The sequence below is a fragment of the Dendronephthya gigantea genome, unplaced genomic scaffold, assembly GCF_004324835.1.
Source record: "Dendronephthya gigantea isolate DGI-Jeju-01 unplaced genomic scaffold, DenGig_1.0 000354F, whole genome shotgun sequence".
Lineage (NCBI taxonomy): Eukaryota > Metazoa > Cnidaria > Anthozoa > Malacalcyonacea > Nephtheidae > Dendronephthya > Dendronephthya gigantea.
This window is the reverse complement of record NW_021163364.1, coordinates 10445-37656: the sequence shown is the minus strand read 5'-3', so window position 1 is coordinate 37656 and position 27212 is coordinate 10445. Positions and strand designations below refer to the sequence as shown.

Here is a 27212-nt window from a genome sequence, read left to right as displayed (position 1 = left end):
ATATGCATAGATACTGAATTTCTACCTGACCATCACCAAATTCATCAAGCAGGTGTACAATGAGAAAGATGATACTGGCTATTCACAAACTGCTCGAAAATTATCAGCCGGCCATCGTATGCGCTGGATCGTCAACGAGTGGAGCCAAACATGAGCGCATATGATAATACCGCCAAAAATATGAGATAAAGGACAGCCTTGAAACTAAAAGAAATTGTCAAGACATTGTTGTTAAAATGTATTATTCCTTGGGAAGTCGGCAGGGTAAATAAAGTTAGATTAGAACTCAAATGTTGTTCTCACCAAAACCAATTGAAGGCAAATTCATTCCATTTTCTGAGGACCAACATGCGAACGACTGGGTGTTTCACAGCTTCCTATCAATTTAAGCAATAATTATTGGCATAAATGGGCCTGTAATGTAGGCATATATAAACTCCATTCATTCAAGTGCATTCAATATGTACGTTTCATTCCAATTTGGTTCACGGTAGTTCAGAAACGTGCAGTCAAGTCCGGCCCATTTCAGTCATGTGCACTACGCAGTCCACACAGTTTAGTTCCATCCAATCTAACCATGGCAGCTCAGTCCAGACCAGACCGGATTAGGCTAGACAAGACGGTTTAGACTAGACCAGCCTGCCAGACCAGATCAGACCAGTCTACACCAGTTCAGACCAGTCTACATCAACCGGACTGGACTTAACCAATTCAATGCAATTCAATAAATCTAAATGTATTAAGTTCAGCCCAGAGTTCAGATTAGTTCAGGGTTTTTTAGCATAGAATAGCACACGACTCAGTCAAATAGTTGCACGTCTAGTTCTGATCAGTTCAAATCACACCAGGCCAGTCCACTCTATAGTAAGCTATTGGTACAATACCTTATTCTCACTGTCAGCAATGCGTTGGAGACACGACATTGATCTATGATTAAACGATTGATCAACAAATTCAGAATCTTTATTCTTGGCCTTGGACTTGGTTATGATCTTGGGCGTTCTGCCATTTTCGTCAGTTTCTAGGATGTGATAGTGAAAGTCATAATTCATTGGATCGTCTGGAACACTGTCCAAGGCTCGCTGGATTTCAACATTGTCTTCATCGACCTCTGTGCGGTCGGGCTGGTACGGCCAATGAGGGTTAATCAATTTGTTCAATACAGCCACGACCGTTTTCTGTTATCAAAAACAATTAGACAAAAACGCAATTAGACAGAGTTTTGTTTATAAATTAATTTAAATGTGCCGAAGTTGACTTAAATAACTTCTTATTAAGCGATTCCTATAAAGTGTGGTAAACTCGTTCATGAACAGCCAACGGACGGTCTTAAAATATAAATATTTATACGGCGCTATAGCCTATATAATTACACTACATTTCTTTAATATATATATCCAGCATTTGTACAACTGGCCCCTCATACCGAGAAATTAAGTGCACAGATGTTCTCAACTACAACAGAAGGAGATATTCACACATGTTGCCTTTATTGTTGTTGGATGTTGAAGATTTATGGAGAATTCCTCGCCTTGAGATTTGTCCTAAAGATGATCTAGTCTTCAAAGTTTACCTTCATTGCATATTCGTTCGTCCTGGGATTACGATAACTAATAATTTCACCAAAATTAAATTTTACTGATTCGGTATTGTTATCATAAAGGAACAGCTTTGTGACACTAGAAAAAAATAAGAAAAATATCTAACTTGAGTAAATTTAATAGTTACATTCCACTGGCACTGTCTAACACATGTCATCATGCAGTATCTGCAGCATACTCATTTTTATAATTTTTCAAACATGCACACATTCTAATACATTCCCCCAAAGTTTGTGCTTGTAACCCAACCCAACCCATGCCTGGATACTAATCTACACCCCTCCCATAGATTAAATCACCCTTGTTCCATCCTTCATTTAAATTCACATGAGAAGGATGAGGATGTTTTTCTCCTCCAGGTCCAAGTGTAAGCTGTATTACTCACCGAGGAGCAAGCATTTGAGATATGAGATATGCAGCTGTGTCATCTTGTTTCTTTCTTAAAGCTAATTCAACAGGTAAGATTGCTTTACTTATTTGTTCTCCGGTCTTTACATACAAAAGGGCAGGAAAACGGTCAACTAGGCTTCTTGAGACATGAAGAAAGTTTTGCTCAGCTGCCAGATGCAGAAGGGTTTTGGGTGATCCATCAGCCTTTTTATCATAAAAATCAACATAATCTGTTTCTTTGTCCTCATCTAGAATTATTTCTGCCAGTCTGCTAATCTACAGGATAGTTGGAGGGGATAAAGTTCACTCATTGGTGACATCAACACATAATAATTAATATTTAATCACAAAACTTGACAATGCAGAGGAAAGGGCAGGAAATTCTCCCACAGCTAAATACTAATCTCTGTTAGCTTAATTATTAAGAGTATAATAATTATCATTTTAAAAGTCATACCAAGTACTCCAAGCTTGTTATCACTTCTGGTTTTTCTTTAAACTGTGTCATCTTTGGCCACTTGCGAATAAGGACCACCAGAGCTTCTTGGTAACCATATCTTGTCACCAGTCTTTCTGCCCTGACTTTGTCCATTGCCTTATTCCATGGTATACCTTCCTCCTTCACTTTGTTTTCAACCTAAATGTTAACTATAATTGTCATCATTTTTTCTTTTGCCAACCAAATAAATTTTTGCAACCTAACTATCAACTCACAAGTTCCCTCCATAAGGTTATTCTTCACTCTATTTAATGATAGACTAGATAGACTAGATGATAGACTCCATTTAATGATAGACTTGAGTTGATAGACCTGACCTGAAGAAATCACTGACTCCAGAATTGTCCAAAAATATCATCATCATGATAAAACTGTCATGTGTCTACATTATCACTACTCATACAAGGGGAATCATTAATGCATTGCCATTCAGGATTTATAAATCTTATGTGTTATCTATATATCTAGCACAATAAAACGTATTTCTTGTCTACTGCTGTCTGGCAAATTGCTGAGGCTAATTTACAATCAAATCAATTTCATTAAATTTTAAGAGAATCCTTAGTGATTGAGTGGAATTAAGAGTGGGAATATCCTTTTGGGAATTAAGTGACAAAGTTGGTTTGGGTTAGAATAATAAGGGTTACTTTAGGTTGTTAAGGTTTGCCAATTGATTATTTACTAGAGATTCGGTACGTTAGGATAAGTGTAGATGCGTAAAAAATACTTCTGTTGTCAAGTATATAAATCACCTGACATTGACCTGTTATAAAGTGTCAAACTGACAGGGCAATTAATGTGATTTAATGACTCAGTTAAGAAAAAAAGTCGTTTGTCCTGCAACACAACAGGGGCAATTCCTTTACGTAAAATTGGATCGAACATACAGAATATAGAATAATAACATTTTGTATTGATATAATGAATAATTGATACATCTGTACCATAAGCCAGAAGTTTTCATCAAATTTTTCTTCTTCAACATTTTCAGTTGTCCCAGCGCTTGAAGCTGCTGAACGCTCAGTCATTTCCTTTTCTTCGGCAGGAATCAGCTCGTGTTGTATTTTTGAAACAGGCATGATAACATTATTAACATTACTTCTTTCTTGGAAATCCAAAGGTGTGAATTGGAAGGCGACCAGGGTGTGTCAAGTGGGCGTCTCTTTATTTTCCAAATCTGATCCCACAGGGCACCCAGGAGAATGACGAAAATGCTGGAACAGTCGCGATCGTTTGATCATAGAAAAGGCCAGCAGCTCTGGGGCCGGTTATTCAAAAGCCGGTTAGCTTAACCCTGGGTTAACTCAAAATTTTACATCAATTTTTTTAATCGCTCGTTTATGAAGTTGAACATATTTTTTCATAAATACTTTGTGGATCAATAAGTCTTATTTTGTAAAGTCTTGAAACAAACAGCGGTGCAGAAGCATATAAACCAAAACAGTGGAGTAAAATTTAACCCAGGGTTAGCGCTAACCCAGCTTTAAACAACTGGCCCCACAGGGCATTAAATATTTTAATAGTAATGAATGTGCACCTTTTGCATCCACATATTCAAAGGATCTCTGATCATAACCCTATATCATATATTCGATTCAGTAAGGCTGTGGTAAAGCTTGGGCCTAGACAAACGGCTGAAAAGTGTTATATATGCGGTACTACGCTTACGACAGGATCAGAGCACTGGGGTAGTGCTGTGAGGCTCAAAGAACGATACTAGATTTGGTGCACCTACAGATCCCCGAAACATGTTAGATGTTGCAAGACAATTCATGATTTCGGATGGGAGCATGTTCAATGATGTTGTGAACGAGGTTAGAGGGATGTTGAGGGATGCTGAAGGATGTTCGACAATAGTGAACGATGTTGAGTGTCGTTGAATGATATTAGATGTGAACGATGATACGATTTCCTGCGGGGGTCATAATCATGAAATTAACATAATTAACGCACTATAACGAAAACTGACAACCACGATCACTCTATACACACAAAAGCGTAGAAAATGTTCAGCGTGATTAATTAGACACAAACAGGACGCCTTGACAAGTGCATGTCGAATAGATTTAGTATCACGGAAACAGTGGTTATTTTAAACTCGGAGGCTAACTGTTCAAGGAGGAACATTATTATTAATTATCATCATGTAAAATGCAATCTTTTCCATTTTCCTCTACAGCATTTACTACGTATCAAAGTTCTAAATAGTGTCCGTTAAATGGGATTTCTGTGACTTGAACTTTTTCGAGAAATTTGCAGAAAAGCAGGGGCTTTTCAGCGCCTTTGTCAATACTTGACATCGTGATTTACTGACGGATTCGGCTACATCGACTATCAAGTGGACGTTTAGCTTACGGATGTGTTAGAATGCCTATGAACAAAGCTTCCTGGCAGATTTGACTAAGATATCCATTGATATTTGATGCGTTTGACCAATATACGTGGTATCTCTCTCGTTACTCCGAAGTCATCATTGGAAATGCTTGATCGTTAGATTCAATTTTTCTTTTCCAGGAGTTCTTTGACAGGAGTAATTAGCAGTAGTTAACTTTATCAGTTATTTTACGATGGGTTGTCTTTGTAATGTAACTTGCCCCACAGACAACAGCCAGTACTTTTGTAAACTTCTCCGCGACAGAACTTCGATGAATCAAAGAATCCTTTAATGAGACAAAATAGTTAGAAACGGTTGTATTCTAATTGATAATGAAGTTAGGAATGAACTAGGTAGAAGTGGATGAACAAGTAGGAAAATCTATGCGAAAAACGTGCAATCTTTTACAATGGTGTACGCATATTGATTCTTTCTTTTCGTTACAATGTAAACACTTCGAATATTCATCGACCCTCGTTAATATGGTAAAATAGATCACTATATCGAGTATCATAATTATCTTCTGCTAGGTTACTGCAATTTTACAAAGAGATTAGGTTAGGAATGCTATAGCAATGGCATAGGAAGACGACCTCTGATATTATACCTAACATGATAGCACAAGCAACGCTGGTTCTTCATGCTCAATTGTTGAAATAAAGTTTGGTGAAACTTGACCATCGTTTGGATTTTGGTAATTACATTCATCTGTGCCCAGACTGTTGCGTTTTCACTTGTGCATTCATGCAAAACATGAAAACGAAACGACGGAAGCGATCATAAATTCACATATACTCCATATCTCGTAGTGATTTCCAAGTTGGTGGGTTTTTATCTGAACTGCAATGGCTCTTAGCAGATGCTCTCATGATGATGATACAAAAGCTTCATCTCTTTGTTAATGGAACAATATTGGATCAGCTGGAAGGTACTTCTTTTATTCAATATATTCCCACGTCCCTTATTCTTTAGCAATATCTTACCAACAGTAGTCTTATATTTTGTGTATATATTCATGCGCTTTCTAACTAGTTCGCTTTGCATGGCAACAAGATGCTGTTGTTTCAACGAGACAAACGAGAGGAGAACGATTGCTTTCTCGTGAACTTACACGGAACTTCATGCTGGGATATGATTTTCACATCAAGAGCATCGCATATCCTTAATAAATATTGGGAACATTATTGATACTTCAAAGAGAAACCGTTCATTGACTTGACCATATTGTTGCATGGTAATTCAGTACCATGAACACGAAAACCAAAACTTTTATTTCCGAACTGTATCGTCGCAAAAGGGAAGGATCTAAGGATAGCAAGGTTCCGACGCTAGGGAGAAATTTAGATCCTAGAACAATAATTTCGAGAACAGATAACGCGGGCTCATAACTATTACGTCAACGTAGATTGGGTTCCTGTAAACGAGTCAGTGATTATCTTTGAAGGACGCCAAACACAGACGCCAAATACCTCAACTGCCAAGGAATAAAGCTGTCGCTAGCATTCATTATATCTCGCCAAGAAGAGTAAAACAAGCGTTTTGAGTCGTTTAAAGAGTATAGAGAAGAGGTAGGATTAGAATTTAACTAATTTATCACCTATATTACCACCGTTTAACGCCTTGAAATATCAACATGTAAGCAAATTTTCGGGTGTGAAAGTTCTTAGAGAATTGCCCGATCCATTGTACAATGCAACACATCTAGCGTTATACAATCACCTTCAATGACAGTTGTTTAACTAGTTGAATGGTATTGTAACAATTTTGCGGGGGGACAGACGGCTAAGAACACGTAATGGAAATTTAAAAAACTGCTGCAATGACTATTGTGAAATGGTCGCAACAACTCTTTGAAAGAGAAGCGCGCTGAAAAATTTATCATAGTAATGTTAATCAATGGTTTGGTAACAATTCGATCCTTAAGGGCATTGTGCTATCAGGATACTCTGATAAACAAAACAATAGGGTATATCTGGACAGATATGAAGCATACGACTATATCAGTCTCTTGTAGTTTCACTTTAGCTTTTTTTAATAACGACACGTCTTAATTAGCATAAGTTCCCAACATGCACCCTTTCGATTTGAAATCATCTGACATTAGACAAAGAACGCGATGAAGCAATTAGAGAACGTATGTTTCCATCTTTTAAGGCAATTTCGTGATCCAAACTACCTCCCTGTAAGTTTTAACCGAGTTCGAACGAGAATTCCTTTGTGATGACGCAGTGTAAAATCGATACAAATGTTAGCACAAATTTTTGCGCTAAAGAATTCATGACAACGATATAGGTGAAAAACTTTTGGTTTTACAGAATCGCGTGTTCTACATGTACTTGTTAGCGTGTTGTTTTAGTTCTTTTCACGTTTTAATATTCTGGTAAAGTTTTGTTTGAAACGGAAAACTAGTATGTAAGTGTCATAATAATCACGAGACCTCGTGTGGGCGAGACTTACGTTACTGCATACTGTAGCTGGCTATATAAACATGGTTGTGACAAGGGTCTAGTAAACCAGCAGTCAACCTAATATGCAATGCAGCCAAATTAATCTGGTCTTTCCATCAAATACCCAAACAAAACGTTCCCAATATGATAGAAGTGAAGTCCTGGAGTAGGTGTACCTAGAGCATTACCACCAGTTAATTGGTGCAAGATTGTATTTCTGAATGGAATTTCTGATTCTTAGAGGTAATTTGGTGAGCACCCAGGGCTGGTAACTTCAGTGTTGCATGTAATTTAAATGGAAGGTACCTAGCATACTGCAGAACAAGCTACTGTTTAATGCAGGGCAAGATTAGCAAAATTGTTCAATTAAAACACTACCTTTGCAGTCTTGATAACCAAGGTATCTTTTGATAAGCTAATGCTTTCTTTTAACCAGCAATGGGTATGTTTTGGTCTAAGAGTGACAATGTTGATGGAAGGACAGTTGATGGAATACGTCTGGTGGTCATACATGATCGGTATTTTTCGCCAAACATGAAAACCTTTCGCAACGCAGTTGAAACAAAGCCACCGCCAGGCAGTTTGGGGGATGTTGTTGATAACAGGTATTATAAAGTCCCTCTTTCCCAGTACTCAAGGGATGAAATTAAACAGTGGACGTCAGACTGGGTGCGTCGGAATGGTATTGTCCTTCTTTGCTTGTTAGCGGATCACAATGATCAAGAATTAAATGCACATATCAACGGGAATGACAGGATCATTGAGTTCTGCTTTCGGAATCCTCCAGTGAATGGCCTTCATCCAACCATGGTAGATGTAGATTTTGACACCGCATCACGTAAAGATTTTATCGCCAACATGGATCGCCTTGCTGCAAAAATCAGAGAACTTTGATAATGACATGTCTGGAACTGATAAACATAAAAGGTAGTTGTAATTTAGACCTTAGCTTAGAAGTAAATAAATAATGCAATCTTATATTTGTGCACATTGTGACTTAGCATACTCACACTTTGAAATTTTATTGCAGGTGTTTATCAGACAGTTTGTGGAGTCAAAATTAACTTCATTCATTCATTATTTATATTCATAGTCGTAATTGCACATGTAACACATAGTTACAAACCTACATTGTAGAACATATTTGTGAAACTTTTCCTTAATTACATGCACTTATCATTTATGCAGTTGTCTGTTGAATTGGTTTGGTGGTATTATGTGCCAATTTGTAAACATCCAGCAACTTTATTTGCCATAGTCATCAGACAGTTTAATGAGACAGTTTGTGGTGTCGAAATTAACTTAATTTATTCATTATTTATATTCATAGTCGTAATTGCACATGTAACACATATTTACAAACCTACATTGTAGAACATACAGTTTGTAAAACTTTTCCTTAATATATTACAAGTACTTATCATTAATGCAGTTGTCTGTAGGATTGGTTTGGTGGTATCATGTGTTAGTTTGTCAACATCCAGCCACTTTATTTGTCATAGTCACTTAGGATGCCACACTTTGGTTACAAATTTACCATATGCAAGAGACAACGAAAGATTTGTTGCCTTGGGCACATAGTAAACACTAAACTGTCTAAACAACCCTTCTCCTTAACTCCACATGCTAAATAGGCTTAGCAATTGGAAATCAACATTATCAAGTTACAAAAGCCGAACTAACCTGTGGATTAGAATGGAAAAGCTTCTTTCCTATTTCGACTATAAACATGTCTCTGTCAAATTCTTTCACAAAATTCCATTCCTTTAAATACACATTTTACATTAAAAATTGTATCACAAAATACACATTTTACATTAAAAGTAAATCCATAGAGAAATATTGGAGCATGATAAAAAATATCGGCGTAAATGAACACTTTTTCTTTCAAAATAATTTCTTTTTAACTTCCCCTGGTAGCCATCAAGCGAAATTGCGCGGCTCATTATGCCAAGAGTCAGCTGTTTGTAGGCGTACTTCATATAAAATTACATAACACGCACACAGTTACGAATACGAACGAATACGTTGGCACAAAGATTCTGTGGAAAACCTGTTTCCTGTTTATTTTATCTAAACAGAGCTGAGAGCCTGAACAGATAAAAATTTAAAGGCAGGACCTTCTTTCGTGTCTCTGACCTGCTCCCCTTTATCTCTTTCTATAAAGTGTTCATCTCGTCTGAATCTTCGCCGGTAACCTAGTGGACCTTAAAATCTTGGATTGTCTGAAGGCACTTGTTCTTGAAATTTGAAAAACAGAAACAACACAAGTTTAACAAGACTGTAGCTATTTTAATACAAAAATGAATATTGCAAATGCGAAGGACCTTTAGTATTCTATCGTAAACCTCTCCACCAGACATCGGCAGAAGAGGCTGAGCACAAGAGAACCGCATTGAAAGCATGAAATGACTGTTGTCTACTACCGGTATTATGCAGGGCTCTTCCAGCCTATTAACTGAAATACTTGATAGCTTTCTGGTAGTTTACAACATCGATCAGGTCATCACGTTGAGACTCTTTCAAAATAAATATATGTAGGGCATGCCCTTACTGTTATAAGTTTAGCGTATGCGTGTTGAACACGAATCATAATTATTTATGAAATAATATAGAACATAAAAAAGTGAAACTTTTCCTCGTCAGCTTGCACAGGAAGCTAGCTCAGAATGTGTGTTATTTCATAGCTTCTGGAAACTTTTCCAAAATCTCCCTGAAAAAATGTGAAATCAATATTAAGATGTCCCTTGAGGACCATCAAATACCACAACGGAAAACCTAAACCCGTGCCAAAATTAAACACGCATAATGAAATGCATCAGTTGTATTTACTTACGTAAGACGAGTTATTTTTTCATCAATAGATTTTAAAGGATCTTCTTCGGTGCTTTCCTCCTCTGGTTTCTTCATAATTTCCCTGAAGATAAAGAATATCTTATAGTGAAGATTTAAAAATAGAATCTTTAATCTCTTATTGATCCAGTGTTACTACACAGGAGGAAGCCTAAACTAAACTAACTTTATTTAAACTGGATATAGCTCTATCAGATAGTTCTATACTGTTCTTCTTAGAGGCCCAGTAAGGATCATCTCTTATTGATCCAGTGTTACTACAGGAGGAAACCTAAACTAAACTAACTCTATTTATGGCAGATAGCTCCATCACTTTTAAACTAGTAAGATCGTCTCTTATTGATCCAGTGTTTTCTTCTTTTATTGACACAGGAAGAAACCTAAATGATTTTTCTTAGCTTTTCAATCAAAAATAACATTTACTTACGTGAGATGAGTTACTTTGTCATCAATAGTTTCCAAGGGATCCTTTTCTTTGCCTTTTCTTACAAGTTTCCCCATAATTTCCCTGAAGATAACATTTAAGGTGAATGTTTTAGGAGAGATTAATGTGGTTTTGCAATAAAAAGACGTCATTCTGATTGGGTGCGCAGTAGATATTCTTGGATGATGCAAACATAGCCAGTGGCGTCATTTATTTACGCAGCTAAACCCAGTCTTTCTTTAAGATCAGAGGCTTTTCCTAGTCCTAACAATACTTATTACCTAACGTCAGATAATCTCTCCCCAACCGTCTCCCAAGGGTGTCTATCATCCGTGTACTCCAACATTTCTACAGAAAAAACAAGTATTATATTTCACAATACACTATATATAATAAAAGCTATTAATTCCCTACCGTATGACACTTAGAATTATTGACCGAGTATGCTCAAGAATTCCTAACCAAAGTGTATCATGAAAGACGTACCTTTGGCCAATTCCTCGTCGTTGATCCAGTCAGCATATATGAAATTTCGTATTCTTAAACTCTTCAATGAAGGAGAGAATAAACTATTATACGTGAGTAATATAGGTACACGAGAATAGTTTTCGTTGCTCTAACAGAAAGCACTCTGTTTAACGTCCCTATGAAGTATTGCGTTTCGCTTACAAAATATCGAATTGGGCTGTATTCGACCCGGGAGACAATCCTCATTATATCAGCAGCGTATTGCAGTTTGGCGATTTTCTTTGCTTCATCGTAAGTGTAGCTGAGTTGAGCGATGAGGATGTTTAGTAAGATTACAATTACGACCATCATGTATGCGAGAAGAATAATAATTGGCAACCAACTGGAAAACAGAGAAAAAAGAATATCACTTACAAACGATAACAGCGTGAACCTGACCGATCACTGGTCATTGAGCTCTTTGAAAAGGACTGATAAATTATAGATCAAGTGGCATAAAATATCGAATAGAAGTGATTTAGACATTCACGGTGTCTATGAAAGATGTTACCTAAACTTTTGGTAGTCGTCTTCTAACGATTGTTGTTCTGCAAGAGCTCTGAAACCAGCCAACATCAGCCAAGCGAAACCACTGAATAATAAAATATATTATGATAGGCATACAACAGAACAAAAAAGAGCAACAGACGAACCTAAAATACACTAAAATTACAAACAAAAAACAAAAAAAATTGACATTAACTACCCGAACGAGTCTTGCTTGTCGTTCACTTTCAAAGCCAAATACATTGCTCCGCAAAATCCAATGAATACCACGGAAAAGAACAACAAAAACCGAGGAATGTCTTTCTGAATTATTTTCACCAGCGTTGTGGTGTAAAGACCTGTGACTCTACAAGTTAATAATAATTGCGAAATCATCAACCGCTGAAAATTATCCTTAATAAATCCTTTGTACGTGAAGGTAACTTAAGAAATCTTACTTACCTTGAGACGTGAGAGAATTTAAAGAGACGTAGAAAATTGAATAACAAACCAAGAGCAGCGAAGCTCCACTGTGCTTTAACCTCGGCATAGCGAAGAGGAAGGACGACCAGGGTGAGGATAATACCAAGTAAGTCCAGGTAGTTGTGCCAAACTTCGAAGTAGCTTATTTTTTCTCTGCAAAACAACGTGGTTAAACTGGGATATAATTTATTGATAATATGATTTAACAATTAATAGTAGGTCGGTCGGTATTAATCATCTACACTACCCAACCCTACCTTAACATAATTAACTCAGCCAAATCTCACCCTAACCCACCCCAATCTAACCCATCCAACCCTACCCTAACCTAAAGCAACCTTTTCGCAATCTTAGTATACATTATCAAGACATATTGCACCCACTTGCTCTACTTCCACCCTATCCCACCCTAAATAACCCCAGTTGATACTACTCCAAAACCAGATGATGTTATGGTAGGATAAAACCAGTGGTATGGACTGGTAGCAACCGCTTTAATTTTTGTGGATAGTTCTGCGGATAAATCTTCATTTATCCGTTTTATCTCCATCGATAAATACCTTAATATTTCACCAAATTCATCAAGCAGGTGTACAATGAGAAAGATGATACTGGCCATTTCACAAACTGCTCGAAAATTATCAGCCGGGCCGTCGTATTGAGTTGGATCGTCACGAGTGGAGCCAAACATGAGCGCATATGATAATACCGCCAAAAATATGAGATAAAGAACAGCCTTGAAACTAAAAGAAATTGTCAAGACATTGTTGTTGAAATCATATTATTTCTCGGGAAGTCGTCAAGATAAATAAGGTTAGATTAGAACTCGATGTTGTTCTCACCAAAACCAATTGAAGGCAAATTCATTCCATTTACTTAGGACCAACATGCGAACGACTGGGTGTTTCACAGCTTCCTATCAATTATTAATAATATCAATGCGTCTATTCGCACATATCCACTCTATTTTGGTATAACTTTCACCTATAATACGATTTATACCAATTCAGTCCTGTCCAATTCGGTCAAAAAGAGAACAGTTCAGTGTAGTTGAGTCCAATTCAGTTCAGTACAGTACAGTTCATTTCATCAATACAGCCTATTACAGTTAAGTGCAATTCAATCCAGCCAAGTACAGTTCCGTCCAGTTCTGTCCAGTTCAATCGAGTCCAGAGTCGAGTTCAGTCTAGTACAATTCAACCAGTCAGTTCAGTCTGGTCAAAATCAGTGGAATTCAATCCAGTTACGTCCACACAAACCCAGTTCAGTCCAGTCAGATGTTCAATACCTTATTCTCGCTGTCAGCAATGCGTTCGAGACAAGACATTGATCTATGATTAAACAATGGATCAACATCTTCAGAGTCTTCATATTTGGGTGTCCTTCCATTTTCGTCAGTTTCTAGGATGTGATAGTGAAAGTCATAATTCATTGGATCGTCTGGAACACTGTCCAAGGCTCGCTGGATTTCAACATTGTCTTCATCGACCAGTGCGCGGTCAGGCTGGTACGGCCAGTAAGGGTTAATCAATTTGTTCAATACAGCCACGACCGTTTTCTGTTATCAAAAAATAACTAAATTAGACAGAATTATGACTATGGCACTGATCACAGAGATTGCGAGCGGGCGCTAGTTATTCTTACTTGCGGTTTTGGACAACCTTTACAACCTACAGCTTAACTTGGCTGATACGGGATTACCATTGCAGAAATGACTTTCATACAGAAGTATCATGGCTAGTGAGCCTATAGCAAAAGCCATCATGTACCACGCTCTCAGAAATGGACGACGTTTAAACGGAGGACTGCCCCGCCAAAAGCAAAATTGTACAGACCTTGCACATGCAACGATTCTACTGACGTGGGGAGTTTCATGCCATGGTGTACCTTCATTCCATATTCATTTGTCTCTGGATCACGATAACTAATAATATCACCAAAATAAAATTTCACTGATTCTCCAATGTCGTCATACAGAAAGAGTTCCGTGACGCTACACATAAGATAAAAAAAATTGAGTAGCTACATCTTTTATACCTTTGGTATATGTAGCTATATCTTTGGTTTGAGGATATCTTAATGCTTGTAAGGCAAGTATTAATCATGAAATCATCCAACAAATGTTCACCAGTATTCATATCAGTAGCGGTTTATGGCCCCAAATCCAAAAGTTTTTGACATAGCCAATTCTCTTAGATACAGAGATCTACCCAACATTTGCCCTGTTTCCTCAGTGTTACACGCTTCCGCAGACCCCAGACTGGTCGTAACTGAGGCTCCCTCAGGACTTTAATGAAATGTTTATCCGAAATTATTTTGAATATTACCAGAACATGAAAAAACAAAGTACTCTTCGGCCTTTTTGCGTGCAAAGGTGAAGAGGACCTAAATTCAGTGGAAAATTGTCTTCATCAGGCTAAATCACGTATCACTCACCGATTAGCCAACATTTGAGAAATGAGATAAGCTGCAGTGTCATCATTACGCTTTTCTAAAGCTAATTCAACGGGCATGACAGCCTTGTCCCATTCATCATCGTCTGTGGTCGCGTGCAGCAGAGTTGGAAAACGATCGACCAGACATCTTGAAACGTGAAGAAAATTCTGCTCCGCTGCAAGATGCAGCAGGGTTTTTGGCGGCTTTTCTGGTTCTTCAAAACGAAAACCAGCATAATCCGTGTCCTTGTCTTTGTCCAGAATTATTTCCGTCAGTCGGCTGATCTATAAGGGTTTCATGCCTTCAAAAGGGGAGTCACCAGCAGGGATGTACCATACACTAGATTCATTAAGTTTATTAGGTATGTGAGCAAAAGGCCCTCAGTTAGCCCTAAGGCTAAGAATATAGATCTAGGGATGGTCTTGTTTGAGAAATGTTATTGACAGAATCTCTCATCATACCAAATACTCTAAGCTTGTTATCAGCTTTTGGGTTTTTTTCGGTTTCTTTTGGTTTGCTTTCGGTTTCTGTTTAAACTTTTTCATCTTCGGCCACTTGCGAATAAGAACCACCAGAGCTTGGTTACCATATTTTGTCATCAGTCTTTCTGCCCTGACTTCATCCATTGCCTTATTCCATGATATGCCTTTCTTCACTTTTTTTTCAACCTAAGAGTCATTTGTCATTTTGTCAAATTCCTGAAGAACTTTATTTTTATATCCACCCTCAAGGTCAAGACAGCCATGGCTTTATTACTTTGCAAGCATATTACCGAAGCCATTTGAAGCAAGCTAATTTAGTTTAAAGCAATGGGTATGCTAAAATTTATAAAATGTTTCCACAGATTCTGCGAATGACAGCAGTGTTTAAATTGGATGGACTAAACTTGGAGTAAAGCAATACATTTATGTTGAGCTAATTATGTCTGGTTGTGCTAGGAAAGAATAAATGTGATCAATATTCTTGACCTGTTCACCATTCAAACTAAATCTACTTTATAGTATGTCCCAAGTTGATTATTATAGTTAAGATAGATGAGAGATATATAGGATGACATTGGAACAATATATGATTGACTGTTTAGTATTTTAACTTTAATTAACTTATTTAAAATGTTTTGAAAATCGGTATAAATGCCACATTTGCCAATTCTTATTATAACATATGCAGGAATTTTTAAAATACTCTAAAATTATTTGACCTTGGCATAGCAGGGGGCTTGGTAAGTGTTTAACATGCAAGGTTGATACATGTATGCAATCCCAAGATTTCTTATAGACATAGGCTCCTCACCAAGGCCATCATACCAGGGCTATTTGGTTCATCAATAATTGGGGGGGGGGGGTAGCATGTGCATCATATACTTGACCTTATACCCGACTGATTTCTTTTGAAACAATTGGTTTTACAGTATGCGAGTATGAACACAACACCCTCACAATTAAGCGTCAAGGGATGGGCCTGGACATAATTTTTATTCATCATTCTTCAAGCATATCTCATGAATGATCTTTTTATAGTAGTAACAAGATATTCATAAGATTTTAGGTAATCCAATCAGTTGAGTCAGGTAGGAGAGTTTTATCTTATGGATGTGTTAAATTGCGTTTGGTTGTTATTATGATACGGCCATTACATCAAAGGGGATTAATGTGTGAAATAAAGAATAAAAATTAAAATAAAGAATAAAAATTAAAAATACTTTAGCTAGCTGCCAAGCAAAATTTATATCTGAGCTTCTGACTCAGTAATTTAGAGAGATCGAGACTGAAATACGACTAAATTCGCGCATAGCTCCACTAAAACCGTAAAACGTCTTTTGGAAGTAAAACTAGATCGGAAATTCAGATCATAAAAAGAATGTTAGCATTTAATATATAAATACAACAGAATAATCGATACCTCAACCCAGAAATTTTTATCAAATTTTTCTTCCTCGACATCTTCATCTGCTGCAGTGCTCGAAGCTTTTGGCTTTTCTGTCATTTCTCTTTCTTCGGGTGAAATTAACTTGTGTGGTATTTTTGAAACGGACATGATAAAATATAAATACTTGCACCACAAAATACGTTTACTATACAGGGTGTGGCTCGTCTCTTCCAAATCTGATCGAGCCATAGGGGACCCAAGGGAATGTCCGACCGAAAATGCTCGAACAATCGAGATGATTTGCAATGATTTGGTGAACGACTGGAAAGTTTCCAAAAACGGGAGTACCAATCAACAGTGCTCTGATATGTGATATATCTCTCCAATAACAATGAACATAGTGTGAAGTTATGTAAAAATAACTCCTCGGTTCTCAGTACTTCTGAGTCCTCAAGAATGATCTACTGTACCCATAACATGAATCCAGTGATGACTGATCTTCTAATGATTATAAACTTAGCTCTGACTGATCTGCCAATAACTATGAATCCAGTGATGACTGATCTGCCAATATCTACGGCAATAACCATGAATATGGTTCTGACTGATATACCAATTATTCAGTTTTCCAATCTCTCAACACGGCAATAATGAATCTGCTTCTAACTGATCTTCTAATAACCGTGAACAGTTTTCTGGCTGATCTCCCAATAATAGTGAAATTAGCTCTCTAACTGATCTGTCAATACCATCAACCAGTACTCTAACAGTTCCACCAATAACCACAAATCTAGTGCTCTGATGGTTCGGCCATTGGGATCGTAAAATATCATGGGCATATTCGTGTGCAACAGTGCAAAGACCATAAAAATGTTTAATAACAAATGCTTGAACAACGTATATATTCATAGGCTCACATAACAGTCATATAACATTTACCGAAGGTCCATTTCTGCCAGTTAGAAGTCGGAGTTCAGATGATAGTATTTGTTGGTTGAATGATTTGAATTCATATAGAACATAAAATTAACCAAAAATGGTAGACCCTTCCTTGACCGTGGTCATCCCCAAAACACAGACAAATAGGCACGCTTCACGAACATGTGTAGGTATGGTATATGGTCATATTACGGTAAGTGGCATATAAATGTCGCGGAAGAAGGGAGAACTGTCAGCACACCTCCAACGCCCTATATTTTACTTTGCAAAATGCATTTCTATAAACGTTCGTACTTGCACCAAGGAAATACAAAAAGATCAAGGACCTTCGCTATTCCACTACATTTTTCGTAGAATTCTGGAATTCTGGTTTCTTCTCCAGAACGGTGTAGAAAAGCTTTTCTGCGAAGAAAAAGAGAAGAGATAGAGATCTAACTATCACTGCCAATGACACCTTTCAGGTAACCAGCCAGTGGCTATTTACGTTCACACTTGATATCCTGAATCTCTGACGGAATTTGCTGATGTTAAGAAGTTCTGATACATCCATCAAACAGGGTCCAGGCTTCTGGCGCATGTGATCGGTTTAATTAGTTCATATTTAACGTTGTTATAATCTTCAATAAAGAAGCCAAAGATGGAATTTAATTTATTTAACATCTTGTACTGAAGTAATGCGCAATGGTCAGAACTGAAAATTATCCGAAAACCGTTTATCATTCCAACGTAGCGGCCTCACAGCCGGGTCACCAGTGAATTTTAGACGACGGAACTTCCCTGTGGTGAAAATAACGAATCCCTTACTCGTGGGAACAAAGTGTTCAGAATCGATTGTATTCCACTTGATAAGCTTACAACGGGGATAAAAAGTCATTGCGTCTTCATTTTCATCACAATAGACGTGCACTTCAAACGGCACGAGTTCTAATCAATCATTATGTCGTATATTCATCGAGTCTGGCACATATGGCGCCAATGCCTAAAAAGACAACAGATTCGAGTATTATAATTACGCTTGCTAGGTTACTGCAGTTTTACAAAGAGTTACAAAGAGAATAACTTTGAAAATCTATGGCAATGGAATAGCAAGACGGCCTTTGATATTATAGCTAAAAACTATTATACATACAGAAGAAGTAATGCTGATTCTTTGCGATCAAGAATTAGAATGAAGTTTGATAGAACATAATATCCGCTGCATTATCGCTGGAGATTATTTCCCGTCGTGTCGAGGGTCGCGTTTTGGATGTGTTTCTACAGAAAAAGGGAAGAAAGGTGAAACATTGTAGCAAGAGATTGAAACGTACATAACAAATACCTCGCGATGATCTTTAATCAGTAGCTTCTTCTTATGATTCTGAATTGGTTCTTGTATTTTTGGAGGAATGATCATACAGCGACCCTCTCTAAATGGAGCAATATAGGATTAGATGGAATATTCTTATATTAACGAATATATACCCACGTCTGTCCATTCTGTTATACACAATATTCTGTTGTAACATTCGGTAAAGTTCGTAATCTCGTTCGCCCCATTTTAGTTCTTCCTGTATGTTGCAAACATCTTGGTGTCAGTCATAAAGGAAAGTACTAAATGCAGGTAAAGGTTCTTTCATAAACTGCTGTTTTCTCGACTTTACTCTAAACTATAATAGTTATGAAAAGAACACTAATATGTATATATCTCTTTGTATATTCAGGAAATCCATCTGGGACATCGTATCGATTCCTGTGTTTATATGAAGAAGATGTACCACACAATAGTTGTTTTTGCAGAAAAATATCGTTTCTAAACTGAACCATCGCAAAAGGTGAGTGTTCTCGTTCCAAGAATCTGACGAAGGATCGCAACCAAGATCCGAGAAACGTTTGTTTCGAAAACAGATTTCGCGGGCTCAAATGATGACGTCATCTGAGTATTGCGTCGTTCTTGTTAACCCTGCCCAGCGCATTATTATCTTTGTCGAGATTAAACACAGCCTCAAATATTTCTATTGTCAAGGACTAAAACTGTCCTAAATTGAGTCGTACGTTGGTCCACAAAAGCGTAACTCCCAAAAGTTCCCTCTTGTTGGAAGAGCAGAAAGTAAAGAAGAAAAGGTAGGATTGGATTCTAATCGAATTCTATCACATATATTGCCGTTGCACTGCACGACACTTTCGAATATTAACATGGAAGGGAAATTTCTGGTTGGAAGACGTTTTCAAGCATTAAATGATGTGTTTCAAAGTAACACACGATGTTATAACATACATCTGTCAGTCTCAGTAAACGACAGATTTCTAAGTTGTATGGTAATGTGACAAAACTGACGTATATACGTAATATATAGCCTTTGACACTACGAATAAAAAGTGTCAAAAACAAAAGAGGTAATTTAAATGTAAACTACAGACTATCATTGAAAGGATTCTTTAAGAGAAAAGTGCGGCTAAACGGTTGTCCAACACGGTGGTATGGTAATAGGTAACAATTTGAATCTCGTGGGAATTTTGTTAACACAACGATATGCTAAAAGGAATTGGATGGTTCAATGGATTTGATTCATTTGAACTATGCAGACATCATAGAATTGCAGTTTCACTTTGATTATGTTAATAAAGGCACGTTCCAACACGTTCTTCTGATTAAAACCATCTGGCATTAGACAAGGAAACACACGCTTAAACATTATAGGCGATTAGTAAGGTGAATAGTTTTATAGCCTGATATCCTAAGTTTTCGTTCCAAACGTGAAAACGGCGCGAATTATTTAAGGAGTAAAGGCCCACACAGACAGGACGCGACAAGTTTTTTATTTTCCAAAAGCAAATAAATTTTAACTTATCATAATATTCTTATAGATTACGTAACAATTATACATTTTGACTGCTCTGGCGTCCATAGATTCTAAATTTTGCTTCCAGAATTTAATTCATATGCTTCTGAAACGTGAAAATTTCCGTCGCTTTGACGCATCGCGTCCGTTCTGTGTCGACCTTATATTATTCGCGACATCTCGCGTGCGCCAGTCACGGATGACTGCATGGGTACTATAAAGCATAAACACGGTTACACATTGATCTCTGGAAATTTTATCTATAAGTATAACTAAACACTACTGGCTCTGAATGGATTAGCATTTTATGATAAGTCTCATTCCTTTCCATAATTCCCCAGTAAGATAAAACCCAAAATCTGTCTTATGACACTCTACAGGAGAGTGAAAACTGACATCACTGCATTAATTGTGGCTGGGGTATTGTTGCCCATCAGGGTTAAGTAGCTATAATGTTGATTAACAATATATGACAAACCATCAGAACTCTTCCACTCATCTTCAAATTATTGGTCTACTGTAATATCCGAGTAGTACATCTGTCTGAATGACAACATGAGATGGGTGAAACTAAAAGTTAGTTTATACTTAACCAAGAACACTGGTAGATAGTGCTGGGTAGTGAGCATACCCTTCCAAACTGGTGCAGAAAAATGTAGCATTGTTTAATGTAAAAGATTATTAAAATTGATGAACTAAAGTAAGAGCACTTTAGTGTGGTGCTTATTATTTTATTAGGAAATTTACCATTGCAATTTTTACTAGCCATGGGTTGTAAATCCTCTAAGGAAGACAGACCTGAAGCAAAGAAGGACAAAATTTGTTTAGGGGTTCTACACAGCGGAACGACAACAAATATGAACAACTTTCGTAAAGCAATGCATGACTACGAACCACCAGGCAGCCTGAAGATTGTAGAGAAGAAAGACTGGAATGTTTCAGATCCAAGTGAAGATCTTGTAGCATGGATGAAAGACAGAGCAACCTCTGGTTACATGTACTTTTTCTGACAAAATGCAATGTTCAAGCATTGAAAGAAGGCATTGACCGTAAAGACAGGATCATCGAGTTTTGTTTTAAAGATCCTATAGTGGATGGAGTGATACTCGTAGACGTGAATATCGCCACAGCAACACCGCAGGATATCATTGATAAAAGTACTGATCTGGTCACAGAAATCAAAGGAAAATAAAGGATGTACAAAGTGTTGTTAAGATGAGAGAACTAACTTATTTATTATTCATTTAATCACTGTAAAACTATCCTTTTGTCTTTTGATTACCATATGCATTCTTAAATTAACACAATTTCTTCTTGAAATAGTTTAATTATTTAGCACATGTAGTAACTGGCTTATATGTAATGTCTTCATTTTCATAGTCAGATAAGATCCTACACTTAATTTAAATCTACAGAGAATATGGAAGAAGCACTTAAGATGCGGCGTTTATTCGAGGGAGGCATTTATTGCAAACCTTGTAACAACTCTGAATTTATTGTGGTATTTAAATGTCATCTTAGGTTGATGGCCATTTGTATTCTCATATATTTTGACTGGAGTTCATAAAATATAACCAGCTTGGTAACAGACCCTTATTGCTTTGCCCATTTCAATTCGGTGTATAAGATGGTTATTATGACCAGGCTAAATTACTGGTAAGCAACCCTCCTTCAAAATGATAAGACTATGAACTACACATTCTTCCTATAATTCTTAGACCACACATGCATACATAAACTAATTTTAAACAATAAAAAATCAATCTTATTAGCTTATACCTGCGTAAATCCATGAAAGACCTTTTTTACACCTTGAATATTCATGACATCATCATCGAATTCCTTGAGGCTTGAGCTCAAAAGCGTCCCGTGGAATATACATTTTTATACAAGAAGTTAAATTAATTCTCCTCCGTTTTATTCTGAGTGGAACTATGAAGAAATACTGGAAAAATACCTGCGTAAATTAGGCTTTTTCATCGATTTTTTTTTCAAAATAAAGGATTTGCTCCACTTTAAAATTTCCGGCTCATTTCACTCCGTCAGCCGTCTGCTGCAACACTTCATATAAGATAAACAAACTACAGATGAGGTAAAAGCGTCTGAAAACGCTTTTTCTTTTTTTTTCTCAAAACATCGATGTTAACAACCTGAATTTTATTACAGTCGTTGCATTTGTGACAGAGAAATGCTAAAACGCTCATTTTGAGCAAAAAAACATTTCATACTAAATGTATATATATTTTCCGGCTATTTCTACTTTTCGGTCGGTAATGAAGTTGTCCATATTGACCACTTTTTCTTTATAATGTGTTATCTTTTTAAAAATGGCGCTGTTGATGACTTTGACGGTCATTCTCTGACGGTCATTCTACATCGCAGAGCCAGACACACGCGTTGGAGGAATAGAATTTACACACGATGCTACTACCATCCACATTTATTTTCTTGATTTCTCGGGGTTGCCATAACTTATCACACTCGTATAACGTACGAATCACTACAAAAGCACATTGAAAACCTGGATAAAAGAGCTGTTGGAATTAGGGGCAAACTTTTGATTAATGTGCAACAAAATTTTAGCTACAGAGCCGTGTTATAAGTAAAGGAAATTGAAAGAATGAAATCGAGTTTCTCACCGACTCAAAACACACTGTGCAGAAATTACGTTGCGAATTAAAATAACAGAGGTTCTTTACACCATATTATTTTCCAGGAAAGTAGACCAGAAAGTTTTAGTTTCCAGAAAGTTTTAGTTTCCAGAAAGTCTTAGTTTTGCAAATGAACATGTGAATTATCTCAACAAATTACGATTTTGTTCTGGGTATGATTTCTCAATAACTCAAACCTGTACGTAATTTGCCTGGCCCACTTCGTGGTGTGTTCAATTTTTGCCGCGCCACCAGAGATCCTCAAAGATTTCACTCTCGCTCCAGAGCAGAGAAAGAGAGGAATTTCAAATCGAATGCTATGGAAGAAAATTGTTAACTATCGAACTTTCCACACAAATTATTTCGAATTCCAATGAAAGAAAGAAGCGATTGTTATAGCGAGGCATCAACCTACTTGATTGCATCTAACTCGCGTCGACTTTGAAAATCTTCATCAAATGATCCATTTAACTGTAAAACGTGACAAATACACAAATAAATTTCTGCAATATTTTTTAGTATGGTAGCAATGAATAGACAATCTGCGAACCTTCTTTTTGCTCTTTCTGCTAAAGATTTCCGGTTATTACCTTAAACAACGCTCTTATTGATGTCCCACCTTGGAACTGTGCAATATGCCAAGTTATCATATTTTTATCTTCGACAAACTCTACAGTCTGCCCAGAACAAGACACACTATTGAATTGAAGGGAAAAATAAGATCAGCATTTTATGATTGAGTCATTCACTCCAGCTTGAGATTTAATAATGAATACTTATTCGGAAAAGTGTACCTCCTGGTGTCTTTTGGGACGTTGAATTGGACGAGAACTTTATCCGCATATCTTAAAGAAGAACAAGAGACGTAGCCATGAAAGTACTAATAAAGTAGACGCGAAAATTTTCAATATTTCTAGTCATTTTACTTACTTGTCCGTGGGTATATTGCAGTTTATTCTCAAGGAAACATCTATGGATCTAAATAAAAACGTATGCAATGTACTGAGACATTTTACTTTGTATAAGGCTAGATGACTTTACTTGACAGCACTACTCATTTTTGAAAGACATTTTGAAAGAGCCAATTTACATCCTTAAAGGATGGTTTTACTCTTTCCTAGGTAGCAGACTAGAAGGTTTGATGAAGGACATTTGTGTAAAAATACACTATCTAGAACAGCCGAAAAATGATTTTATATGGTTGCTTGTAATACGTGCATAGTTTTTGCAAACAAGATAAAATTTCACTTGCTTTGAGGAACAGGAATCTTCGAACATCATTTCAACGGTGAAAGGAAGGTTTCTTTCCAGAATTGTTCCAGACATGCGATAATTCATCATGGCAAACTACACGAAAGAAGAAGAACAAGCTGAACTCGTTGATGCCACAGAAAGCGGTTTGTTATTTAACTTCCAGTTTTAATGTGTCTTCAAGTCATACGCGGCCTCACCTCACCAACCAAAGGCATAACAGAGAGCTTTCCGCTTGACTCAAACTCCTCGCTGTTTACAGAAGGATGAAGATTGTAATCCTCGAGTTGCAGCCCAAAACCTTTATAAAAATATTCTGCGTGAGTACGGGTGGGACCCATCAGGTGGGTGGTGAATATGGTGAGCACGATCTATGGGGAGTGGGATTGTGGTGCACGGGGTCTATGGTTGGCAGGAACTTTGGTAGGTAAAGTGTGGTGGGTGGGGACTTTGGTAATTGAAGTGTGATAGATGGGGCCTATGGCAGGAGGGGATATGGTAAGTGTGGAATATGGAGTGTGGTGGGTGGGGATTAGTGGGGACTATGGTATAAGTGGAGTTATGGAATGTGGTGGGAAAATGGTCAATTGTAAGTGGGGGCTAGAATAGGGGGCTAGAGATAGTTGTGAATAGGAAATGTAATAAAAGCCTGCGAATATTACTATTGACAACATGTAGTTTACAAAGTTCATCACTTAGCGCCATAGTAAGAACACATCCTTCAGGAAGAAAACTACGTAAAGTAATACTGCCAATGAGTTCTGAACACTGTACATTGCCCTACAAAACATTGGAAATCGGATCAGCCTTTGAATTATAAAAACTATGGTCAATCTAGGCAGGTGGACATGTTTGATGCCTATGTAAGCTGCAGTGTACCCCCCTTACCCCCTGCAAGCACAGCAAATACTACATCAAAATTATATGAACAGGGGGGGGGTTCAAATCTGTTCACCTCTGAATCAACTTGAACTAACAGATGTTCCAATATGTCTGAGAATATTTCACCTTTCTTTGGTGTCTAAATGAACATAAAACTGAGCATTAACCCAAGTTATCAAATTCTTAGTCTAGTTTTATCCCAATGAAACAAGAAGATAAACTTACCGAAAACCTATCACTGTGTCCAACAGGCCTATTTGCAGCATCACTACCAACACGGAGCTTCTCCAAGCCAAACTAAGTTAAGATACAGGAGTTTAGACCAAGGCAAGATCCCATATCCAGGCTATCTAACAGCAAGCAGTCTTTGAAACCTACATACCACAGCTCTTCCAGGAAATTGACTTGGTTTATCATAAGGTTCTACAATTGTAGGCTGATTTAGGACGTATGGTTTTATAGCTTGGGAATATGTCTCTTGGATGTAACCAAAATTCTAAATGGAAATTATATCAAATTTTACTCATGCTCAAAATTCAATATGCATAAATATACCCTATTGGGATCAAGATGGTTTATTAACTTCATTTGCGCTAGTGTTGTATTAAATGTACCAACCAGAAACTTCATCCATTTCATAAATCAAAACAAAATTCTGTTGTATTGAATTTTCATTTAACACACCACAGTAGTCTTTGCATATAGAGGTGAACCTAGCAAAAAAAAAATCAGAACAGCTTTTGCTATTTATTGATTACGTCCCCAAAGGTTACCCAGTCAAAGCTTACCTATTTTAGCTAAATACTGAACCCTGACCAGCTTACGAGGTCGTATATTGAACTAATCGTACCTCTGCAGGAATTCCAGACCACAATTTGGTGACACGTTCTTTTTTGTTGTTAAGACAAAATACAGGTCAGCTGTATGGACGAATATGTAGTTCACACCATTGATATTCTAGAAAATATTAAAACTGATCAAACAACATATAAAATGAAAATTTGGTTGCACTTTGCAATGTCTGCAAGAATAGATTGAGGTATAAACAAGGTCTGGATGAATAATAAGTCTCAAATTGACCCAACCATATTACATATATACTTACAAAACAGGTGCTTGGTTGCCTCTTGATGTCTTTATGTTGTTGTAGAAATCTCTGTGCATTTCTGCTCAAGATCACCTCGATCTTAAACAGTGTTATGGTTGAATACATGTTGTACTAGGGTGCATTCTATATTATAAATACTATGTCAGAAATCCTGGGGCCCTCTGATTTAAAAATAGCCCAAACTTTGTGTTTTTAATTTTCTCAATGCTAAGAAATTTCTGAGCTCATGCTAAATATACCTAGCTAAGACTCCTAAGAGTTATCTAAATGAATTAGTCAGTGGCAAGGAATAGACGAATAGTGCTGTCTAAACCTGGTTTCTGTCAACTTACTTATTCTTGGTAAAACATTAAATGTGGTAGAGGATACAGATAACCTGTTCTGACTATATTCCCATGGCACGTATAATGTGGTTTAGTCCCATTTTTAAAGATACTAGTAGATACCAGAATAGAAATACTAGACTGGATATTTAACACCTTTGCCATTTGCCAAGAAACTTAGCTTAGCTAGATAGTTGTATCACAGGCCAACCATTTCACACCAATGACACCATGAAAAAAAAGGATACAATCTCGAAAGATGAGTGCATCTCCTCTTGCAGTTAGCACAAAAAGCTGGGAGAACATTCAAAGTGTCATAAAAAAGGTTTATTTTCGATATCTTCGAACTTGAAAATATTGCAACAATCCATTCAACAATCCTTTTCCCCAGGCTCACGATTCCCTACGACGCCACGAAGGCTCTGGGGTAGAAAACAGAGATAACCAGTGGGGGTAACCCAGGTAACCTGGGGGTAACCCGAGTACCCTATATAATGACACGAACCATCGTTCATCGAACCATTCACCATCAACTCCCACTTGCAAAACCATTGTCTTCGCCACTAGGACGTCAGTGCTTGTGGTTGATGACTGTCTTTTATTATTTTAACTAAATATTTTCTTTAAAAAGTCATAATGAATAATATTTTACCAATGCTGGATTCGAAACGTCGCCTTACCAATTACGAGGGCAGTATCTTCACTACTACACCGTCAGTGCTTGAGGTTGATGACTGTCTCAGTTTTTTATTTTACCTAATTCTTCTCTTTAAAGCAGAGTTGCAAAAAAGCTGCGGGTAAACGGGTACCACCCGGAGAAAGGTTTGCTTTGAATGAGGATTGTGAGGAAGGTTCAAAGTTGAACACTCT

General features: G+C 37.2%; 3 protein-coding genes and 1 long non-coding RNA gene across 5 annotated transcripts; all 4 read right to left on the bottom strand.

Moving 5' to 3' along the window:
* Window positions 1-131: 131 nt before the first annotated feature.
* LOC114542475 lies at window positions 132-3666 on the bottom strand. The gene is made up of 7 exons (XM_028562014.1): window positions 3435-3666; window positions 2449-2628; window positions 1987-2267; window positions 1574-1679; window positions 885-1178; window positions 304-377; window positions 132-204 (listed from the first exon to the last, which is right to left on the bottom strand). The coding sequence occupies exons 1-7, from the start codon at window positions 3567-3569 to the stop codon at window positions 132-134; spliced, it is 1143 nt and encodes a 380-aa protein (XP_028417815.1). The 5' UTR covers window positions 3570-3666.
* A 5793-nt stretch (window positions 3667-9459) lies between these two features.
* LOC114542467 lies at window positions 9460-16726 on the bottom strand. 2 transcript variants are annotated; one of them, XR_003689648.1, is made up of 17 exons: window positions 16403-16726; window positions 14962-15168; window positions 14501-14784; window positions 13952-14057; window positions 13353-13622; window positions 12907-12980; window positions 12625-12807; window positions 12044-12217; window positions 11802-11948; window positions 11607-11687; window positions 11258-11438; window positions 11075-11135; window positions 10870-10936; window positions 10592-10672; window positions 10148-10228; window positions 9738-10024; window positions 9534-9551 (listed from the first exon to the last, which is right to left on the bottom strand). XR_003689648.1 is itself a non-coding variant. In XM_028562008.1 (16 exons), exons 1-16 carry the CDS (start codon window positions 16616-16618, stop codon window positions 9988-9990), a joined length of 2250 nt encoding a protein of 749 aa, XP_028417809.1. In that variant the 5' UTR covers window positions 16619-16726; the 3' UTR covers window positions 9460-9987. The 2 variants fall into 2 exon arrangements, 1 of the variants encoding a protein (XP_028417809.1); XM_028562008.1 differs by having other exon boundaries at window positions 9460-10024.
* A 326-nt stretch (window positions 16727-17052) lies between these two features.
* On the bottom strand, window positions 17053-22148 carry LOC114542473. Its single transcript, XR_003689650.1, has 4 exons — window positions 21907-22148; window positions 18627-18714; window positions 18438-18562; window positions 17053-18287 (listed from the first exon to the last, which is right to left on the bottom strand). It is a non-coding gene; the product is annotated as an uncharacterized LOC114542473 (long non-coding RNA).
* Window positions 22149-22266: 118 nt separating this feature from the next.
* LOC114542466 (AP-4 complex subunit mu-like) lies at window positions 22267-25499 on the bottom strand. The gene is made up of 13 exons (XM_028562006.1): window positions 25467-25499; window positions 25294-25407; window positions 25137-25208; window positions 24985-25050; window positions 24692-24809; window positions 24230-24330; window positions 24031-24125; window positions 23709-23756; window positions 23573-23623; window positions 23369-23474; window positions 23194-23249; window positions 22976-23095; window positions 22267-22627 (listed from the first exon to the last, which is right to left on the bottom strand). The coding sequence occupies exons 1-13, from the start codon at window positions 25497-25499 to the stop codon at window positions 22603-22605; spliced, it is 1005 nt and encodes a 334-aa protein (XP_028417807.1). The 3' UTR covers window positions 22267-22602.
* Between the last annotated feature and the right edge of the window lie 1713 nt (window positions 25500-27212).

Bases quoted from the DNA above. Each gene is read 5' to 3' on its own strand.
- LOC114542475 (XM_028562014.1), bottom strand. From the start codon at position 3,569: ATGCCTGTTTCAAAAATACAACACGAGCTGATTCCTGCCGAAGAAAAG. The intron at 2,629-3,434 runs GTACAGATGTAT...GTTAACATTTAG, and splicing joins ATGAAAACTTCTGGCTTATG to GTTGAAAACAAAGTGAAGGA. The intron at 1,680-1,986 runs GTGAGTAATACA...ATTTTTTTCTAG, and splicing joins TCTCAAATGCTTGCTCCTCG to TGTCACAAAGCTGTTCCTTT.
- LOC114542467 (XM_028562008.1), bottom strand. From the start codon at position 16,618: ATGGCTCGATCAGATTTGGAAGAGACGAGCCACACCCTGTATAGTAAA. The intron at 11,688-11,801 runs GTAGTTAATGTC...TTTATTATTCAG, and splicing joins GACAAGCAAGACTCGTTCGG to TGGTTTCGCTTGGCTGATGT. The intron at 10,673-10,869 runs GTAATAAGTATT...TGTTATCTTCAG, and splicing joins GAGAGATTATCTGACGTTAG to GGAAATTATGGGGAAACTTG.
- LOC114542466 (XM_028562006.1), bottom strand. From the start codon at position 25,499: ATGAAGTTAATAAACCATCTTGATCCCAATAGG. The intron at 25,408-25,466 runs GTATATTTATGC...ATTTCCATTTAG, and splicing joins ACCATCTTGATCCCAATAGG to AATTTTGGTTACATCCAAGA. The intron at 25,209-25,293 runs GTATGTAGGTTT...ATCTTAACTTAG, and splicing joins AATTTCCTGGAAGAGCTGTG to TTTGGCTTGGAGAAGCTCCG.